Consider the following 17,707-nt stretch of genomic DNA (forward strand, 5'->3'; position numbering starts at 1 on the left):
CCGAAAGAGAAGTACTGGAAGGTTGGAAGGTTGGATATTGCCGGCTGCCAGCGGTTGGTAGATTGCACGGTGCTGCCTGTATGCCTGAGGCATGACAGCCAACACAAAATGTCAGTGTCTGTGCTGGTTAGTTAACTAACTAGTTATGTCGATGGTGCTTAATCAGCACGCATAACTAATTCCAGCTCGCCTCCCATTATACTCGCCAGCACTCAATCAACCGTCTGCTGTTAGTGTAGGATATTGAGACCTAGTACTCAATTTTCGATCATATACAAGGGAAGCTTAACCTCTGGCTTGGATTGTAGGCTGTCCTGAGCGTCAATCTTCAGACAGGCGGTTACAAACCCACCGTAGATTTAAGGTACAAGGAATTGCGACCGGATGACCCCACTACAGAGGACAACCTTGAAGTAATAGATAGGAAGATAGATGGTAACATATTATGTACTCATGAATGAATCATTAGCTAGTCCGTCATGCAAATAAACCCGTCACGCCGTCATCTGCCGCGGTCCCAGACACGCGGCAAAAGAATTCGCTCATAAACGCCATTAATGATGTAAAGGTCTATATATATAGATGCACATTCAGCTGTCCGTGTTGGCACAGGTGAAACTGCTGTTGCCGGTATCGTCGTGGATGGCTGTACCCGAGGCATAGAGACCCAGGACACACAATACCAAACCGAACACGGCAATACCGGCATTCAGCACGGTCAGGGCGATCTTGCGGGGGCTGGCAAACCACTGGCCGTAGTTAAGGTGGAGCCAGTAGATACCACTGAGACCATAACTGAACCAACTAGCGAAGAGCGCGCTCTGAATCATGACATTAGCGACGGCACGAGATAAAACTGCGGCCGGGAAGTAGGTGACTTACAATCAGAGAGTTGAGGTCGCTGAAGACAGGGATGGCCTCGGCGATAATCCAGGCAACCAGCCAGCAGGCCAAGCCCAAGGCGATCCAGACCAGGACCGAGCGGCGGCTACGGCTGTGGATGAGACCCGACTTGGAGCAAGTGCGGAAGTAGATGTACTTCAAGCCAATGTGGCCATTAACGACACCGGCACCGACAATCTGCGGAGATGTTAGTGTTCGTGGAACGAACAAATTCATCAGTTGGTTTACTTACGGTGGGAATGGCAATTCCATAGGCAACCTTCTTCAGAAGAGGACCAGCGGAGCTGAGAGCGGGAGATTGCACATCCTTGCCGACGTAGTAGTAGATGACGCAGGCAGCAGTCACGTACAGACTGATTTCAAAGGTCTGCAGCATAAACAGCGACTTCTTGAAGTCCTTGGGCTGCTCCATCTCGGCGATAAGACCAAAGAAAGCGACGTGCGCACAGTAGGCGAAGACAATGTTGGAGACCGCGGTGAAGGCCGTGTAGAGGGTGGTGTCGACAGTGGCCTCGATGATGCGACCGGGGTGCTTCTCCACACCCACACCGATCATGGTGATCATGACAGCACTGAAGATACTGAGGAAGGCTAAACGGCAAGATGCCAGTCAGATCATGATTCGTACGCAGGCAATTGAGAAGTGTACTCACAGGCAAAGGAAATCCAGGTCATGCCCTTCATGGTGCGGGGAATGGAGAGGACCATGGAAATGACCATGCCAACCACACTGAAGACGATAGAGCAGGTGCCATGGTCGGTGATGGTGTTCATCATGACACGGAAGGTCAGGAGGTGGCTGCCCATGACGAAGATGCAAAAGAGGAACTGGCCCAGGCCGAATAGTTCACGGCCAAAAGGGCCCAACAGGATTTCTCCCGCATCGGCGAGGTTCTGAATGTGGGGGTAGCGTTCTCTGAACAATCCAATGTTGTAACCGGTGTAGGTCGCGAGAATTCCGAGACCAACGATGAGGATGATGGCCCTGAAGGATGAGAGTTAGCGGATTGTGAGGTTGCATCGTCGATCCGGCTAGACTTACGGGACGAAACCCAGGGTTGCAACGGCGGCGGGTAGCGAGAGCACACCCAGTGAGACAGACTCGCAAATCATGACTGCGGAAGGATTAGAGTTTGTGATGCAGAGAAGAGGTAGGAAGAAAGCATACGCAGTCCACATTGCCTGTTGTGAATGTGTTAGCAGAAAATTCCGTAGAAATGGTGGGAGGCGGGGGAGCGGATACATACCACCACTTCAAGGTCTTGTACTTGATTTCCGCAAACTCCTCATTACCGAAAGCGTCGGACTCCTCCAGGCCCGGCTTGAGGTTCTGCTCCACCTGGCTGATATCCTCCTTCTTCTCGTCAATGCCATCGGTGGCGTAGGGAGGGGGACTGTCGTGAACGGCCTCCATGGTGGTGAGGTGTAAGGGTGCAGGCTGTGTTGAAAGGCGGAAGGTAAGGGGAGGAGCGGGAGGCGGGAAAGGAAGAAGATGAGGTGAAGACAGGAAGATGAGGAGAGGAGGAGGAGAGAGAAGAAGGAGAAGAGTGGAGGCAAGGGAAGAGGAGCTGGGGGGATGGGGGAGAATAAAAGGAAGATTCGGGAAAAGTCTGCGGATAATATATGGTGATTTGAAAGGCACAGACGAAATTGAGTTTCGGGCAGGCACGAGTTGACAAGCCGGGAATTCTGGGGACAACAAATTGACTGGAGAGCTGAACCTGAGTGGAAGTGGAAGGCAACGCAGATTCAGAGGCCGGGCTTGTGGGGAAATCCAAGCCAAAAGGGCCCATCGTATGTTTCTACCGTTTTGAGACAAGCAACGGTTCTTCAATCTCCTCACCGGACACTCACTGATCGGATCGCATCCGAGGTTGATGACCATGAATAATTGGTCATCCCCCCGATGGCGGACTGTCCGCTCCAATCATGAAGGTTAAGATGACACACGGAAACCATGGATGGGCTCCGCCAAGCACAGCGCCGTCGCTACCAGCGCCCCTCGGATCCCGCTTAGTCTACTTGTAGCGCCAGATGCGACGCGGTGCATCCCATTCCCCGTCCGGACGTGTCTGCCGACAGAACGGCATCAGCCATCAGGAGCTCCTGCCAGCTCCGATGGTCGCTTCCCCGCAGAAGAACCGCGTGGGTAACGAGGAGATACTCGGCAGATAGGTCGATGGGTGGTGATATCTATCTATCAACCATGTGGTTTGACTAATTGTCGTTCCTCACTTGCTCGGCAATCCATCCAGACTAGACCAAGGAGTATTTAGTGACGATAAATTGCACTCCCTCACATCGCCCACTATCCGGAAGCTGGATCCGCTAGGCAGGTTGGGGCCTAGACAACAGCCGGTCGCCTCACCGGTGCAGGAGCTTAAAGCTAAAGTGCAGCAAGCATTCCACTATCGTGCAGAAGATCGCCATATTGTCGTAGCTTCTGTCGATAAGCATTTTTGTCGTTGGCTTTATCACGGTAGATAAAGACCAAATATTATTGATTAATTGCACTTTTATACGAAACCCCCTCTAATGTCTTGATAGTCCTGTTGATCATGGAATTGCTGGGGGGCCAATCTCGCTAGGAATGTGCCGTGGTGTGCGTGGCCACTTTCTGCAATACTTGTTGAGAAGCGAGCGGGCGAACAATGAACCGGCCTGTGCTGCAGGTACCCGCCACCTCAACCAACAAATCACAGTGGCGGCATAGAATATCCTTCTTCTCTTTTCACCGGAGTAGCACCCTCCGAGTCCGAGCCGTCTTCTCTTTGATTATTATTGCTGTTGAGCCTCCCGGTCGGTGTTTCGGGCCCAATGGATCGTGTCCGCTTCTCTCTACTGGATTCAGCTAGATAGACTGGTCCTCGGCCGGAGGAATGGTTCTGGAAAGGAAGAACATCCCTAGGATCCATACTTTAGCGGTAATATGAATAGTTAAGGCCTGCCAACTGAACGTGGCATATTAGATACTAGAGTGAGGACATCACCGTGAGACCCATGGCGTAGTGGAAGTGTTCACGCTTGAAATGAAGCACACAAAAAGTGGTGTCGGAATGGTTTCAGTTTATGTTGGTATAATTGGGACGATCTGTTCGGGCTAGGAGATGGGACGCACAGCCAGCCCCATGAAGCATCTCAGATGGGCGGGTGGCGAGGCAGAGGCAAGGGAATACGAGTAAAATTGAGTTGCGCGCATCGGAATGTGCCGAGACCGACTGTGTGACAGATTATCGCCGGCTGTTATCTCCGCCGCTTATTTTTGCTGGTCGTGTCACGTGGATCAGTTTCCGGGCGGCTGAGGGAGATTCCGCTCGGTTCCCTCTGTGTCGTGTCCATCCACTCATTCAGGCTACTGCTACTTAGTATCCTTCAGGTGTCGCCTCGGAACCTCGGATCGCGCATCACTACTAGATGGCTCGCTTACTTCATTTCCATGGACCAGGCTACCCGTGACAGATCCGATGTTCCTCTTGTGCCACTCCTGATGCCCGCCTATTGTCCTGCCTCAAGAAATGCGTGATCTTGGGATAAAATCAGTTATCGCCAATCTTTGAACCCAACGAAATACTCCTACATGAGGTCCAATAAGTTCACCGGTACCCGGGATGTCTCCAACTACATAAATACAATGATTGATCTGCAAAGAATATCGCAGGGGATTTAAGGGCTATGATATAATGGACAGAGGGAAAATGAGGATGTTCTGATTGTTCATTGGCTAGGGACGCACGGATGCTCGGCGGACTGAATCCTTCCGGCCCAAAGAGATGGCGTGGGTGTCTTTTCTTGGTTGCGACCGAGCCATCTTTCTACTGGTAGGGATTCTGACATCCAACAAGTTGGCCCACCACTTTGAAGTCATGTCGCTAGCTTTGCCTTTGCAAGGTTTACCTTGCATGAAGCGTGAGATCGATTGTCTCCCACGTTTGCAGACTCTACAGCTGTACCACAGTGCAGCCCTGAGGCTGTAACTAGAGCAGATTGGAACCCGATCAATCGCGCCACTGATTCGCAAACTAACCCAACGTTAGAGTCAATACGAATGCACAAGTTTGGGCGATCATCGCACTTGTGGAATGAGCCATGATGCAGATGCAACATCGATGGATTTAGCCGCCTCCTTGAGCCTGAGGCCTTGGTGTAATCTTCTTTCGCTCCAAACGGGGACGCTTCAACTTAGCTTCTTCATGTGCATTTGTACACATCGGTCCGGTAGGTAGATAGTTGAAGCTGATACCAAGATGATAATGAATAGTTGAATTTCTTTGAGAGACACAGTCGAGAGCTAAATTCACACCGACATTGCTGTACAATTGGAAATTCCATGTTTATGGACCAATACCCGAAATATCCCTACTGAGCAATGAGCATGAGCTTACGATAAAGACACAATCCGTGCCACCACTGAAGCTTCCGTCAACAGACCAACCGAAGACGGGTCGTCGCCATGCATTGTATTACATATTATTCATTTCAAGTGCAACCCCAGACAATGTTTCATGCATGCTTAATCGATAATAAGTTGGTGGGAACCCCCCGTTGAAAACGAGGACTGGATAAGGATAGTCCAATCACGACTAGCTGGATCGACAATAACAAAGAAGACATTGTCGATCCAGTCATGTTTGCAATCAGTAATGCAAGAAACAAGTGTAGTTCTCCTCTTTGTTCATTTCGCAGTTTACCGTTGTTTTTCACCAATTTTGTCCTTGTATTGGCTTTCTCTTTGCGAAGAAGATGTACTCATTTGTGTATAAGACACGCAACCTTGCTCCACACACAGAGAGCAAAGTACAGGCTGACTTCACCCATCTGTCTGATTCATTGCCATTCATCAAGGTTTTTCATTGATCATATACAGCCTGTACACCACAATGGAGAGCCCGTCGGTCAGCGAGATGACCATTTCAGCTCTACACAAACTCAACGACTGTCTGCAACACGCGACACTAAGAGAATGGGCAGAGCAGATGAAGACATACTTTGAGAAGAACTGGAGACAGAAACTCCGAATCTGCGCCACCTCCAACGGGATCTATGACGACAGCGGGATGCATTCAGACGAATTTGTCCGACCGCATGCTGTTCGACGTTTGAAAAAGCTGATTGAGGGACTAGATGAGTGTATTGAGACATCCACGAAGCCTGAGGAGTGTCTGTTTCCAGGCTGTGCTGACCAGTCCCGTGGGAGCAAAGAAGACGTCGAGTCATCAGAACCCGGATGGGATGAGTTTGGCCCTAAGATTGAACGGCCGGTGAGGCCTGAGGGGGGGCTCAAACTTACCGAAAAACTAAAGGAAGCCCAGCTGAGTCTTGAGAAGCTCGGTTTACTCGCAGCAAGAATGGCAGATCTTTATAATGAGGCCCGCGACTATGAAGCCAAGGCCAAGTTCACGTACGTGGACTATCAAAAGCTGGATGACCCCGATCATAAGCATTACCGTGATGTGGATGTTGAGGGCCTGCGCAGCTTGAAGAAGCATCTTATCCGGGAGTACCATCAAGGATACTCCATCGACTTCCCTGAGTACAAAACCGGAGCTAGTGAAGGCTTACCCAGCGGTGAACCCGCACTGGCTTATCTCGAACAGGAACATCGACAGCAAGTCCACCGCTTAATCTACGTCATACTCCGCCGACACCACCGGCTGAGTCTGTCGCGAAAAGCAGCGGAGAAGCGGGCCACCGCGCAGGCTGCAGGTAGTACTGGTGACGGCAACGCAATGGATATTCTATCCGAGAACCCGCCGGCAAATGTATTCCAACCCCAGCTGCCATCCACCGATGAAATGAGGCAGTTGAAGCTTGCCTCTTGGTCCAAGGCTCCTTCTCCAAAGTCCATCGAGGGGCAGGAGCGCACATTCCAATGTCCATACTGCAGTGACATGCTCCTTGAGGCTGACTCGGAGCGCACGGCATGGTAGTAAGTTTCCAACCAACCCCTAGGACCCGACAACGAGAGAAGAATCTATCAGCTAACTATTCGAATAGCGAACATGTAAGCCACGATCTTCTACCATTCACATGTCTCTGGTCATGCTGCAAGCAGGAAGACCCGAAGGAATTCGCGAACGTGGTTGAATTGACAGCCCACCTCGAAGAGAATTTCGGGACCGTCGAACACTGGGTGTGTGATGCCTGTCTTTCCCAGGGAAAGTCCTGCAACAGTTGCGAGTTCACGAACAAGAACGATCTTGACAAGCATCTTGCTTCGTTTCATCGGAACAAGAGTAAGAGTTCGACACCGACCACTAGGTTAGAGGTCCCCAGCCAATGCCCGCTGTGCCCTCGGAAGCTCATCTACAAGAATCGGGGCCCTGACTCGCTTTATCCCCACGTTGCAAATCATATGGAAAGATTCACTACCCTTGCATTGCCGGAGATTGGGGGTGAGCGGTCGGGTCGCTAAGAGGGTAAGCCTACAGCTGCCATGTAGATTGGGAATGGAGTGGGTTGTAGGAGGTTGTTGCTTGTGCTGTAGATGTTATGTTTATGGTATCAGAATGTGAATTGCAGTCTTCGACAAACATCATAACTTCATACTTAGATTTTCTGAGAGAGTGAGGAACAGCGTCGTCTACAATCAATAACCAATAATATATCATCCAGCAACTGTCCCAACCAGAAATGGACCCCACAGCACGAAACGTAATGATATTTCCCCGCGAACTTAAGATCTTCAATCTAAATCTTGTTCAACGTGGGGGCAAACTTTAGACACGGCCAAGCGGAGTAACTATATGACATTCTGGAACCAACCGACCAAGTCAGCGTGGCCACGGATTTGTTCCGTTTCTAGTCTACGGTTAAAACAGTCTTTGTCGGTTGGTATTACTGTTTCACCTACTTTCCTAGAAATATAGTCCTTTCATGACTTTAATCGAGAGCTAGGCTCCTCTCTTACCACATGTCATCTTTCGCCCGAGGGTGAATACTAGTTCCATGAGCTGGGATATGTCGAATACTGATGAATGCGATCATGGAGATAGTAGTCAGTGAGGTGGTGATGGGCTGTAAGAATAAATTTTAATTTAGGCTTTGATGGATAGTTCCTTTTGGGGACAAAGTTCTTTTGTAGAGAGTTCTTGGAAAAGGGAGGATGTTCTTACGTATGCCAATATATATAAGGGGTATTGTTTACTACAAAGACTTATTGAACTCGACCTTCGTTTATTGTCGTTGTTATGTTTCTCTTTTGTTCCCTCTACCCATTAAGAATAGCAGGATTAATCAAGAAACACAATACCTGATCTATCCAAATAACCCAGCAAAAACACCCGTTTGTTGAGCAACTAGTGATTTTGTGTTACAATAAGCAGCCTACGCAATAAGGTTATAAACTAAGTTTAGCACTCTGGATTAGACTTTATCAAGGGTAAATATGTGACAGCTGCATTGTTACACAAGACTAGCCATGGAGTCCATCCAGCCCGAAGGCGGATGAATCCATATCCAAGCCCAAACAGTCTCACAAAAAGAAACCACATCCCGCAAGAGTCTCCCCCGAATACCCTCTTGATTCAAATTAATCCAGGTTAATCTGCAACCCCAATGTAGCATTCATAACGGAGTTACCGTAGAAGAACTCCGTCCTAAATCACACACCATACATTAGCTTCTCTTCACCCAACCCATCTTCTCAATAGAAAGAATAAACTCACCCTCCATTCCCAACATTCACATACGCCTCCTTCGTAAACTTGCCCAACTGGACCAACTCCAACAACCACTCCTTAAGATCACCTTCAAAGGAGCCCTCAAACTGGGTATCAGGCAACAGCGAGCTCACAGTGACGCCCGAATCCTCATTCACGTCCTCGTACAGCTTCCAGGACGTGCCGAAGAGGTTATCAATCGTGGCGACGGCTCCGTTGGTCCAGCCGATAGGGAGCTGTCCACCCTCGTATTGAAGCCAGAGCATGAGTTCGTGGGCAGAGGTGGAGGTGGAGTCGCCCTTTGTGGGGGAGGTGATGAAGTCGAAGCAGACGTTGCCTATACCATTTCCATCATTATCATCATTAGTAATTTGATCATCAGGAAGGTGGGTTTTGAGGGTGAGGTAAGGTAAGGTATGTACCCTTAAACGCAGTAGAATTCGTCCTCGACCAAGTATATTCCGCCGGAATGGACTCAATGGCGGAGATCTTGGTCTCCAGGTTCTGGGTCAGTCCCACGAAGGAGTAGCCCTTTGGGACATTGTTGCTGTACAATCATTAGAAATATTCGGGAACAAGGGATTAAGGGAGGGAGGGAGGGAGGTGGCTTACGTGCTCTCCACATATTCAATATCAGTTACACTACTCCAAACGACCTCCTTCGTGCCATTCGTGGAGGTAGTCATCTCGCCGTAGTCGGTGCACTGGGTACCGACGATCTCATCGGCGTTGTAGAGCATGTTGTATACGATCCATGGCGAGTCCTGGAGGATGATGTAGTCGTAGTCGCCGCAGAGGGAGGTGGAGGCTTGGGTTTGGGCGCGGGTGGTGAGGGCGGGCAGCGCCAGCGCTGAGGAGGCGAGGAGGGGGAGGAGGGTGGTTGGGGTGAGCATTTTTGATATATTCTTAATTTTCTGAAAGAGTGAACGAAGTTGAATAGTAAAGAATGTATGTATGGTTGAATGAAAGAGGAACACGCCAGGTGTGGAGGAAGTTACAGTGTGGAAAAGAGCATGGGATCAGGGTCAGGTTATAAAAGGTTAAGCTTAATATCGGGTGTTTCTAGATGAAACCTTCTGAAACTGCGGTGGAGAACGGAAATGGTCCTTATACGATCTAGCGTCAAATGGGGATCTACGGCATATCAGGGTGCTATGGATACAATATCTTTGTATATTGAGATGTAATTAAATGTGACATACATCGATGAGGGTGGACAATAGGCATGGACACGGTGGAAGAGTATGCTTCAAGTCGGGCGGGTTAGGGTAGCATGTTCCGTCTGACGGACCACTCACTGACCACGACTAAAATTGTAGAAGCCTTGGCGTTGGCATAATATCACTCAGGGATAGGAGTATAATATACTATATTATATCCCTACCAGGGAGACTAGACACTTACCGATGACGACAACATCCCAGAGGGCAGGAGGTGCCGTCCCAGCCGCAGAAAAGATTGCCACAGTACCTAGACCACAACCTCAGCCATCCACACGCACACAAACCACTCATACCTACAAGCTGACGCGTCGAGGCTACACGGATAGTTCGTATCCGAGGATCACGGCCTGCAAGCGAAGGCAACAAAGGCAATCCAGATGCTAGGCAACGAAGGCAGCAAACTGCATACTTAGCCGCACAATGTTATCTACATATTCATCATTGGGGAACTGCATGTTCTGCGGCTGACAGCTGATACCCAATGATCCCCCGAGACACCAGCAGGTTACATGCAAAGCGCTCGATCGGGGGATCGGGAACCAGCGCCCAGCAGGAGAAAAGGAAGCCATTGCCAGGTCTTGGCAGGGACCGATGCCCTGTTTCGGCATGGTGGGTCAGCAGGAAGTGAAAGGGCTGAGCGGATGGAGTGCTGGACAGTCGAGAGAGTTACTCCGTGTAGTTTATAGTGGAGGAGCAAGTAAGACATGTGTCAGGGCTGAAGATTAAAAATTACAAGGTAGCAGCGGGATGTAGTAATTATCCCTGCATGAGCAAGATAGAGGAGGAGGGGATTGTAGATACTCAGCACCGCCACAAAATATCGAATCTCAGATCCTTCGGGGGGCTCGGGGTTCAACCCTTCCCGATGATGGAAGAACCAGATCGAAACCGGTTCACTCAAGTGGGGAAGGGAAAGACACGGGTTCATGCAACGCAAAGTAAATCACATCATGGGTCGCAGCGGATGCGATCGAGTGGATCGGCAGCAGCAAAAAGCAACGCCCGCGAGGCTGTGGCGCATGTAGATCAATATGTGGCTGTGCATTATGGAGGAGGGATGAGGAACAGGAACTCAACTTTTTCATCACATCAATAGCTTTGTTCAGAATCCTTGGCTTGGTCTCAGCTAGCCGGGATATGCTAGATAGATGAGCTGATTGGATGGATCCCCAATCCGAAGGAGCACCATCGTGCCCTACTAGCTGCTGCTGCCCCCCCGGTTCGAGGTGCCCTATATTCGTCTCGGCCCCGAGCCATCTGCGCCCCTCTTGGTTCGTCTGCATCAAGCATAGTGGGATCGCTAGTTCAATCCGGCCAGATAGCCGATCTAAGACAGATTTTACATGCGTGGGGGGCGTTTAACCGGGTGAGACTACGATTTGACCCAAATATTGGTCCCCGTCCTAGTAAGACGAACTCGCCCTAGCAGGGAATATGATCAATAGTGCAGGAATGCAAAGACCAATGAGAACACCGTTACTCTAAACACTAGAATCTGTATGACAACTATACACAGAACATTACGACAACAGATGGCTCGATAAACATATACACATCCAGATTCATACCCCGCTAGCACCCATCACGCGGGCTAAGTCCACTGGTATCAGGCACCCGGTCCCGGTAGGTTTTGGTAGCAAAGTCGAAAAACCGATCTACATCTGCTGTATTCGAGGCCACGCCAAACGATACCCGGATGGCCCCTCCCGACGGAAGACGACCAATGCTGATGTAGGTGTCCATCGGGATTAGGCCCTTGCGGAGACGACGTCGCACACGCCGCAGCGGCCGCGTATCAATCCGTAAAGCCTTCTCTGCAGGCCCTGGATTGCAAAAACAGCCAGTGCGCAGAGAGATCGAGGCAGCTGCTGATTCCTGCCCCACAATCCGCTCATCCACAATATCTCCCTTGGCGTCCAGGAAGTTGAAGCAAATGGTGCCGCCGCGACGCTTGAGGTCGGTGGGCCCGTAAACTTCGGCCATCGGGGAACCGTCGCTGTGACGGAGTTCGAGCAGCCGCTGGAGGAACCAGCCCGTAAGGCAGCGCACTCGGGTGGAGATCAAAGACATGTTCACGCGCTCCAGCCATTCCAGACCCACTTGGACATCTGGAATAGACAGGAAATTCAGGGTGCCATCCTCAAACCCGGCCTCGTCGGCGGCCATGACGTGCCAGGTCAGCGCTACCCCCACCGTCTTGACTGTCCCGCCAGAGAACCAGGGCCGTGAGAGGCGACTAAGTGCATCACGACGAGCAATCAGACAGCCCAGACCGGTGGGGTAGCCGAAGAGTTTGTACCAGCTGACCATGACAAAGTCAGGCTGGGGGTTTTTGGGAGACAGATCCAACTTCTGGGTAGGCAGATATGCCGCAGCGTCTAGGAGCACATCAAAGCCACATTGTTGAGCCAATGTCACCCATTCGAGAGGATGGCGGACTCCACTAAAGTTGCTCTGGGCTGGATAGGCAAATAGTCCCCGATCACGGTTCGGACGGCCTCCTTTGGTCAATGCTAGCCGGTCACGTCCCCACTCCCACCAGTGGCCGCCGAGGACTGATGCCAAAGTAGCCGGACTGACTCGGAGCTCCGGGGACTGCACAGGCACATAGACGGTGCGTGCATGCTTTGCTCGAGCGTACTCCCGGATTCCATTTACAGAATTGTGGTTGTCTGCCGTCAAGATGAACTGCTTCTGCCGGGAGAAGGGGTAGGATTCGCCGACAAGACGCGCTGCTCCCGTAGCATTCTGAGTGAAGATGACGGTATATGTGTCGGGAGAGGCATTAAGATAGGAAAGTACATGGGCGCGCGCCTGCTCGACGAGCCGGGTGGAGTTCTCGCTAGTGGGACTGACGGAGTGCGGGTTGCCAAAGGCCTGCTCCGTGAGGCGTGCATTATGGGCATGATACTGTTCCTTAGCAGCGAGACCAGAACCGGTGTAGTCGAGGTATGTGTGACCCCTTTCGTCCAAGTAGCTATACTGGGTCTCCCGCAGATGATCCAGAGATGTCGTCTGGGCGTATTCAGGGAAGGTATCCAAAATGTTGCTCATCTTGTAAATCTTATGTAGAGGGTAGAAGAACAATGTTATGACCAGATATCTGGACAGGTGGAGGGATGAGTATGGCTGAGGAAGTATGGGAGACTGAATCGGGATGCTAAATAGTCCAGTTTATATGTTGTAGAGTGATGGGAATCACAGGAATTATATAGACAAACAGGCACAAGTATTTGAGAGTGACGAGGAGGGTTGAAGATAGACAGACGAGGAAAGGAGCATGCCAAATCATTATCTCAAAACCCTGTCCAACTCCAACTTCAGCTTTCGTCTTGCTCAAAATGGAAACATGATGAATGGGGGCTAGGTGAAGGGCTCTACAGAGATACAGCTCTCGGTCTAAGGGAAGTGAAGGACAGAGCTGGCGCCGAGCGGTGCCTGAACGGGCCATTGCTGAGATGTGATGGCTAGTGAGTGGTGCCCTACAGGCCAGACGGGTATTGTAGTCGAGAGCCACTAGGAAGCACTAGACGCTCCGATCGACCCCCATGATGCTGTCAGATGAACTCTCGTCCGTCAGCCTCAAGCTAACACGAACGGCCTGTTCACGCCCCATGGTTCGTGCTACCCTGTCCCCTTCTCTCCCCCAGTCAGGTCGCTGCAAGCCACCCTCACAGCAGATCAAAAAAGTTTCCCTTGCACGGCCTCTGCTGCAGGTCCCAGTCACATCCGCTGCGTAATCCCTGAGCTCTCATCGCCCCATTTCCAACAACGGCCCCGTCATGGCATCTTTCCTAAACCTGACAATCCATGGCTGGCGGCTACAACCGCTCGTCTTTCCAAGCCAACGATGTTATCACCGGAGATGGTAACCCCGAATTTGCCACCAAAGGACTTCAGATAAGCAGGACTGGGCTGGCTGAAGGGCACCCTTCTTCGTGTCCCATCACACCTGTCGGCTCTCTACAATCCGGATCGCCTATACCAGCTGGATGCGATCGACAATGCCACGCGCTGATCAACGGCCACAGTAGTTGACTAGATCAGCGAATCGAATGAGTCCTACCTTTTGTAGTAAGACCTGGACATGGGATAGGGTTTTTCGTTCAGATGGAGGCCGAACAAAGGCATTATTGAATCTACGCACACTCCAGTGTGAGCTGCCAGCCAATAGGATTGGTGAATGCTGTTAGCAATCCGAAGTCAAGTTTCTCCGGAAGGCAGCATATGCTACGCTATCTGCAATCGCGTGCACTCGAGCATACTAGCCAAACTCTGTCGCAGATAGCGCACGCGCAACGCGCTGATTAATTCTGAGGGAGGGGGGAAGGGTGGCATCCCCTCACGGCGTCATCTCGAGGCTCAGCCATACATCCTCGCGCTGGCTTGCCGTCCTGGAGAAAGAGCCAAGACCTAATCTTACCTGCAAAGAAACCCGCCAACCTGATTATCTCTGTTCACATGTAAGAACGTTCGGATGAGGCTCTGTCGCACCGGGGGATTGCTCATCAGTCTGACGGGGGATGTGACCTTCAAACACTCCCGAGCAGTAAACCCCTGGGCACTTCTGTCAGAGCAATCACAATGACTATCATGTCGGCTAAATTCCATGATGACGGCTTCCCAACAACCGGCTATGTTCTCGGGAGAGGACAGGATTCGTTGTTGACATAGTAAGGACATCAGCTATCTGGACTGCATGCGGTGGGGTCTGGAATTAATGGACGACCGTGCGCGCCTTGACCAGCAGGGTTCGCGTTGGTGGTAAGGGGAGTGTGGCTGTCGCGAATAAGTTGTTGAGACGAAGGATGGAAGGAGGGCAAGGCGAAAGAAGGGCAAAAGAGAAGGAGGGGATCACGCAGTGGAGAGGAAACAAGAGGGACTCCGGCCCGACCCGTTCATCTGCCCGCACTGTCTTTTCTCTTCTGTTCTCATTTCCTCATGAAGTCTTTTCCTAGCACAAACATGCTGTTCCTATCGCCTTGAAGTATGGGGGGAAAGTTCTGAATGAATCATACTGAATCGGGCGCCAACTCCTCTCAACAAAGTTACCAATTTATCCCCAATTATAGGATGCTCTCCGTACCCCACCAGTTCCTTAACATCGCGATTCGAAACCGAACCCTCTCCGATGCATCTTCAAGACGCCAACGTCACTTGCAATGGTTGGATCAACCCGGGTCACGAAAATTGCCATGAATTCATTGGTGTATCTCATATGCGACCGTATCTAGAGTCCGATGGTAGCGGTCAGTGATAGTCGATTCGGACCCGAGGCACCCATGCTCCCTATACTATCTCTATTCCCATTGCTAAGCTCATTCTTGTGATGAATAGGTCGTCCCTCTATCACTCCATTATTTGTCAGTAACCCCGGTCGGATTGCAATCTGGGCTGATGTGATGCAAGGATGACGCGCTATTCAAATAACAACCACGTGGGTCAGGGTAAGAAAGGGATACGGGCATACTGCTAATGTCAGGGACAGTCATTCATCCAGCAGCCAAATGGATATGTCTAGAAGCTATGCGTAACATCAAGCCAGGATACACAGTGTGACTGGTCTACATGTTCACACCAGCAGGTCAGGGCTAAGATTGCAACACGTACTGGAGGGATTAAAGGTTGCTACGAACGCATAACGCTAGCCACAGCAGCGACGATGATAACGTCGTGAACCTTAGATAAGCGCCCTATCAGACATGCAGGTAATTATGCTAGCGAAAAGTCTCTCAATTGTCAACGGGCCTATCGAGATATCACGAGGACAATTCGCTGGACTGCATTAGCAACGATGGAAAAGGGGCGAGACGGAGCATTCCCTGCCACCTGCACATTTCCGCAACTATTCAATTTGCCTTTACACCCACGACAGACCGATCGTGAACGAAATAGTTGGGAGAGTGCTAGGCCAGGTTTATAACAACCGCACTAAGGGAATCCCCCATTCCATTCAATGGTCGGGAAATCCAAATAAGTCACGACCTAGACCGACTCCACCTGCAGTGCGAAAAAATACCCAATGATAGTGAAGGTCTATTTCTCTATACCTACGATGTTACTGAGCATTTCGGGGGATGCAGATATACCACTTTGACGAGCACCTAGTCCGTGTTATCGGTATCCAAGTTCGCCTAGAGGGAAGACCGGAAAGTATTTGCGTGCAACAGAACAAGCTCACTAATTTTTTGAGGGCGATTGATAACCCCTCTGAAGTAATACAGCAGAGAAATCCCCATAGAGCCTTAACGGGGCGGGATAACAGGCATTCATGTTACGCATGCAGTAAGCCTCATAGCCACATCGAAGGATCACAACAGGCGCACTCCACGAATCCACAAATGATATGTGCTTCATATGACAACCGGAAAAGGCTTGGAAGTCTGCCGCTTCGGGAAATTTTGAGCATCGCAGCTTATTGGTCAAGACGACAACACAGTCACGGAAACTGACGTCGAATTATTGCCCACCAATCGGTGACTGACAGAGGGGCTGCGATAAATATAGGCTTGTAATGGTGGTGATTTGTCATTCCGCGAGTGTCACTCCAGACTTGCAGACGACTTAACACATTCGTAACATGTGAAAGAGTTGTCCTATTTGACATGAAAGTCTAGTCTAGCTCTAATTCCGCGCATGTTTATTTGCATACTAGCTTCAGCCTTTGTCGGGCGGAGGAAGCACTGACATAGGCTAAACGTAAACGTTCCAGATAGATCCGATCATTGTGCTGGAGTCGATGAGACTCGCTCTACTGACCAGATTTATAACTAAAGGAGGTTTACTTGCCGAAGCAAATTAGCTACCAAATTCCATATACCTGAAATGTGAATACCGTAGCGCAGCCCAACGTGTTCTATTTTGGTTTGTACTTGTCTAAAAGTCCGGCAAGCCCTATCCTTATATATATATTACCTTGTTTCTTTCCATGATCAGGCAGAAGCGCTTCAAGACTCATTTAGATATATATCATACAAACCCTGACATATCTGATGTTTGATGTCGGTAGCGGATTATGTTCGTCCAGTCTATATATTTCTATTCGCCCCGATAAGACTAAGTCATGACATCTAGACAAGTAGAAGGGGGCCTATGCCTTTCAGATTTCGAAAACAATCTTGCTTTGATATCGCAAAGTTTTACAGTATATCAGGCCCTCCCATGTGGCTTTCCGATAAACTAACATGTGCTAAGGAGACAGCAGAAGAACGATAGCCAAGAAAGTTTGAGGTCTGTCGCCTCCCGAAGTGGCTTAAGCGCACAGTATGAAGTTCGGAATGGGACGCATGTTAGAGATAATGCGATACAAGATGTCAGCAAGACTCTTACCTGGTTGTTGGGACCAGCTGAGTCTGAGTAATATATGGCAATGATCAGCATACCGGCTTTCGAGGTGTATATATAAACGGGATCTCAATGCATGCAACCATACAAGTCGATTACTTTACGTGCCACCTATCAGAGGCCTGAAAGACATATTCCATAGTCTACTCATTATCAACGGAGTCATGCTTGGGCTCCGTGTTTGAAGTGGCGCCAAACCAATTGATCATGCAGCAGATCCTTCTACGCATGGCGTTTACAGTGACAGGAATATATGCGGACAGTATTTCCTTACACCGAAGAAGCAATATGCTTATCATAACGGTATCCCCAGACTCTCCAAATGACTACCCAAATGTAACCGTGGCAGCGAATCAAGCACAGCCCAATTCAATCGACAGCCATGAAATCTGCACAAAGAAAGGATTATGCTTTCGGGGAGTATCAAGATTACGGCGCCAAGATCATCACCATGATATCAGCGGCCGGACTTAGTGGCCGGACTTAACGAGCAAATCCCAGGGATATTTGAACATCGCACACTGACCATCTTCGGACTCCGTTCTTTGTTCCGAGCTGCAGAGTCTCGCTGCTCGGTCT

At 50.1% G+C, this 17,707-nt stretch overlaps 5 protein-coding genes across 5 annotated transcripts; 1 reads left to right on the forward strand and 4 right to left on the reverse strand.

Moving 5' to 3' along the window:
- Window positions 1–435: 435 nt before the first annotated feature.
- On the reverse strand, window positions 436–2,634 carry BO83DRAFT_379862 (neutral amino acid permease). The gene is made up of 7 exons (XM_025531603.1): window positions 2,151–2,634; window positions 2,072–2,085; window positions 1,946–2,018; window positions 1,557–1,888; window positions 1,136–1,494; window positions 883–1,080; window positions 436–821 (listed from the first exon to the last, which is right to left on the reverse strand). Exons 1-7 carry the CDS (start codon window positions 2,315–2,317, stop codon window positions 591–593), a joined length of 1,374 nt encoding a protein of 457 aa, XP_025386432.1. The 5' UTR covers window positions 2,318–2,634; the 3' UTR covers window positions 436–590.
- Window positions 2,635–5,292: 2,658 nt separating this feature from the next.
- BO83DRAFT_70738 (uncharacterized protein) lies at window positions 5,293–7,320 on the forward strand. The gene is made up of 2 exons (XM_025537547.1): window positions 5,293–6,829; window positions 6,898–7,320. Exons 1-2 carry the CDS (start codon window positions 5,781–5,783, stop codon window positions 7,313–7,315), a joined length of 1,467 nt encoding a protein of 488 aa, XP_025386433.1. The 5' UTR covers window positions 5,293–5,780; the 3' UTR covers window positions 7,316–7,320.
- Window positions 7,321–8,260: 940 nt separating this feature from the next.
- BO83DRAFT_341328 (concanavalin A-like lectin/glucanase) lies at window positions 8,261–9,543 on the reverse strand. The gene is made up of 4 exons (XM_025528619.1): window positions 9,174–9,543; window positions 8,984–9,108; window positions 8,568–8,898; window positions 8,261–8,498 (listed from the first exon to the last, which is right to left on the reverse strand). The coding sequence occupies exons 1-4, from the start codon at window positions 9,452–9,454 to the stop codon at window positions 8,432–8,434; spliced, it is 804 nt and encodes a 267-aa protein (XP_025386434.1). The 5' UTR covers window positions 9,455–9,543; the 3' UTR covers window positions 8,261–8,431.
- Window positions 9,544–10,078: 535 nt separating this feature from the next.
- On the reverse strand, window positions 10,079–10,515 carry BO83DRAFT_379865 (uncharacterized protein). Its single transcript, XM_025531604.1, has one exon. It carries the CDS (start codon window positions 10,390–10,392, stop codon window positions 10,165–10,167), a length of 228 nt encoding a protein of 75 aa, XP_025386435.1. The 5' UTR covers window positions 10,393–10,515; the 3' UTR covers window positions 10,079–10,164.
- An 841-nt stretch (window positions 10,516–11,356) lies between these two features.
- BO83DRAFT_448373 (aminotransferase class-V) lies at window positions 11,357–12,928 on the reverse strand (the record flags this gene model as incomplete). The annotated part of the gene is made up of 1 exon (XM_025536675.1): window positions 11,357–12,928. Exon 1 carries the CDS (start codon window positions 12,836–12,838, stop codon window positions 11,357–11,359), a length of 1,482 nt encoding a protein of 493 aa, XP_025386436.1. The 5' UTR covers window positions 12,839–12,928.
- Window positions 12,929–17,707: the final 4,779 nt, after the last annotated feature.

The sequence above is a fragment of the Aspergillus eucalypticola genome (genome assembly GCF_003184535.1).
Source record: "Aspergillus eucalypticola CBS 122712 chromosome Unknown BO83scaffold_18, whole genome shotgun sequence".
NCBI lineage: Eukaryota > Fungi > Ascomycota > Eurotiomycetes > Eurotiales > Aspergillaceae > Aspergillus > Aspergillus eucalypticola.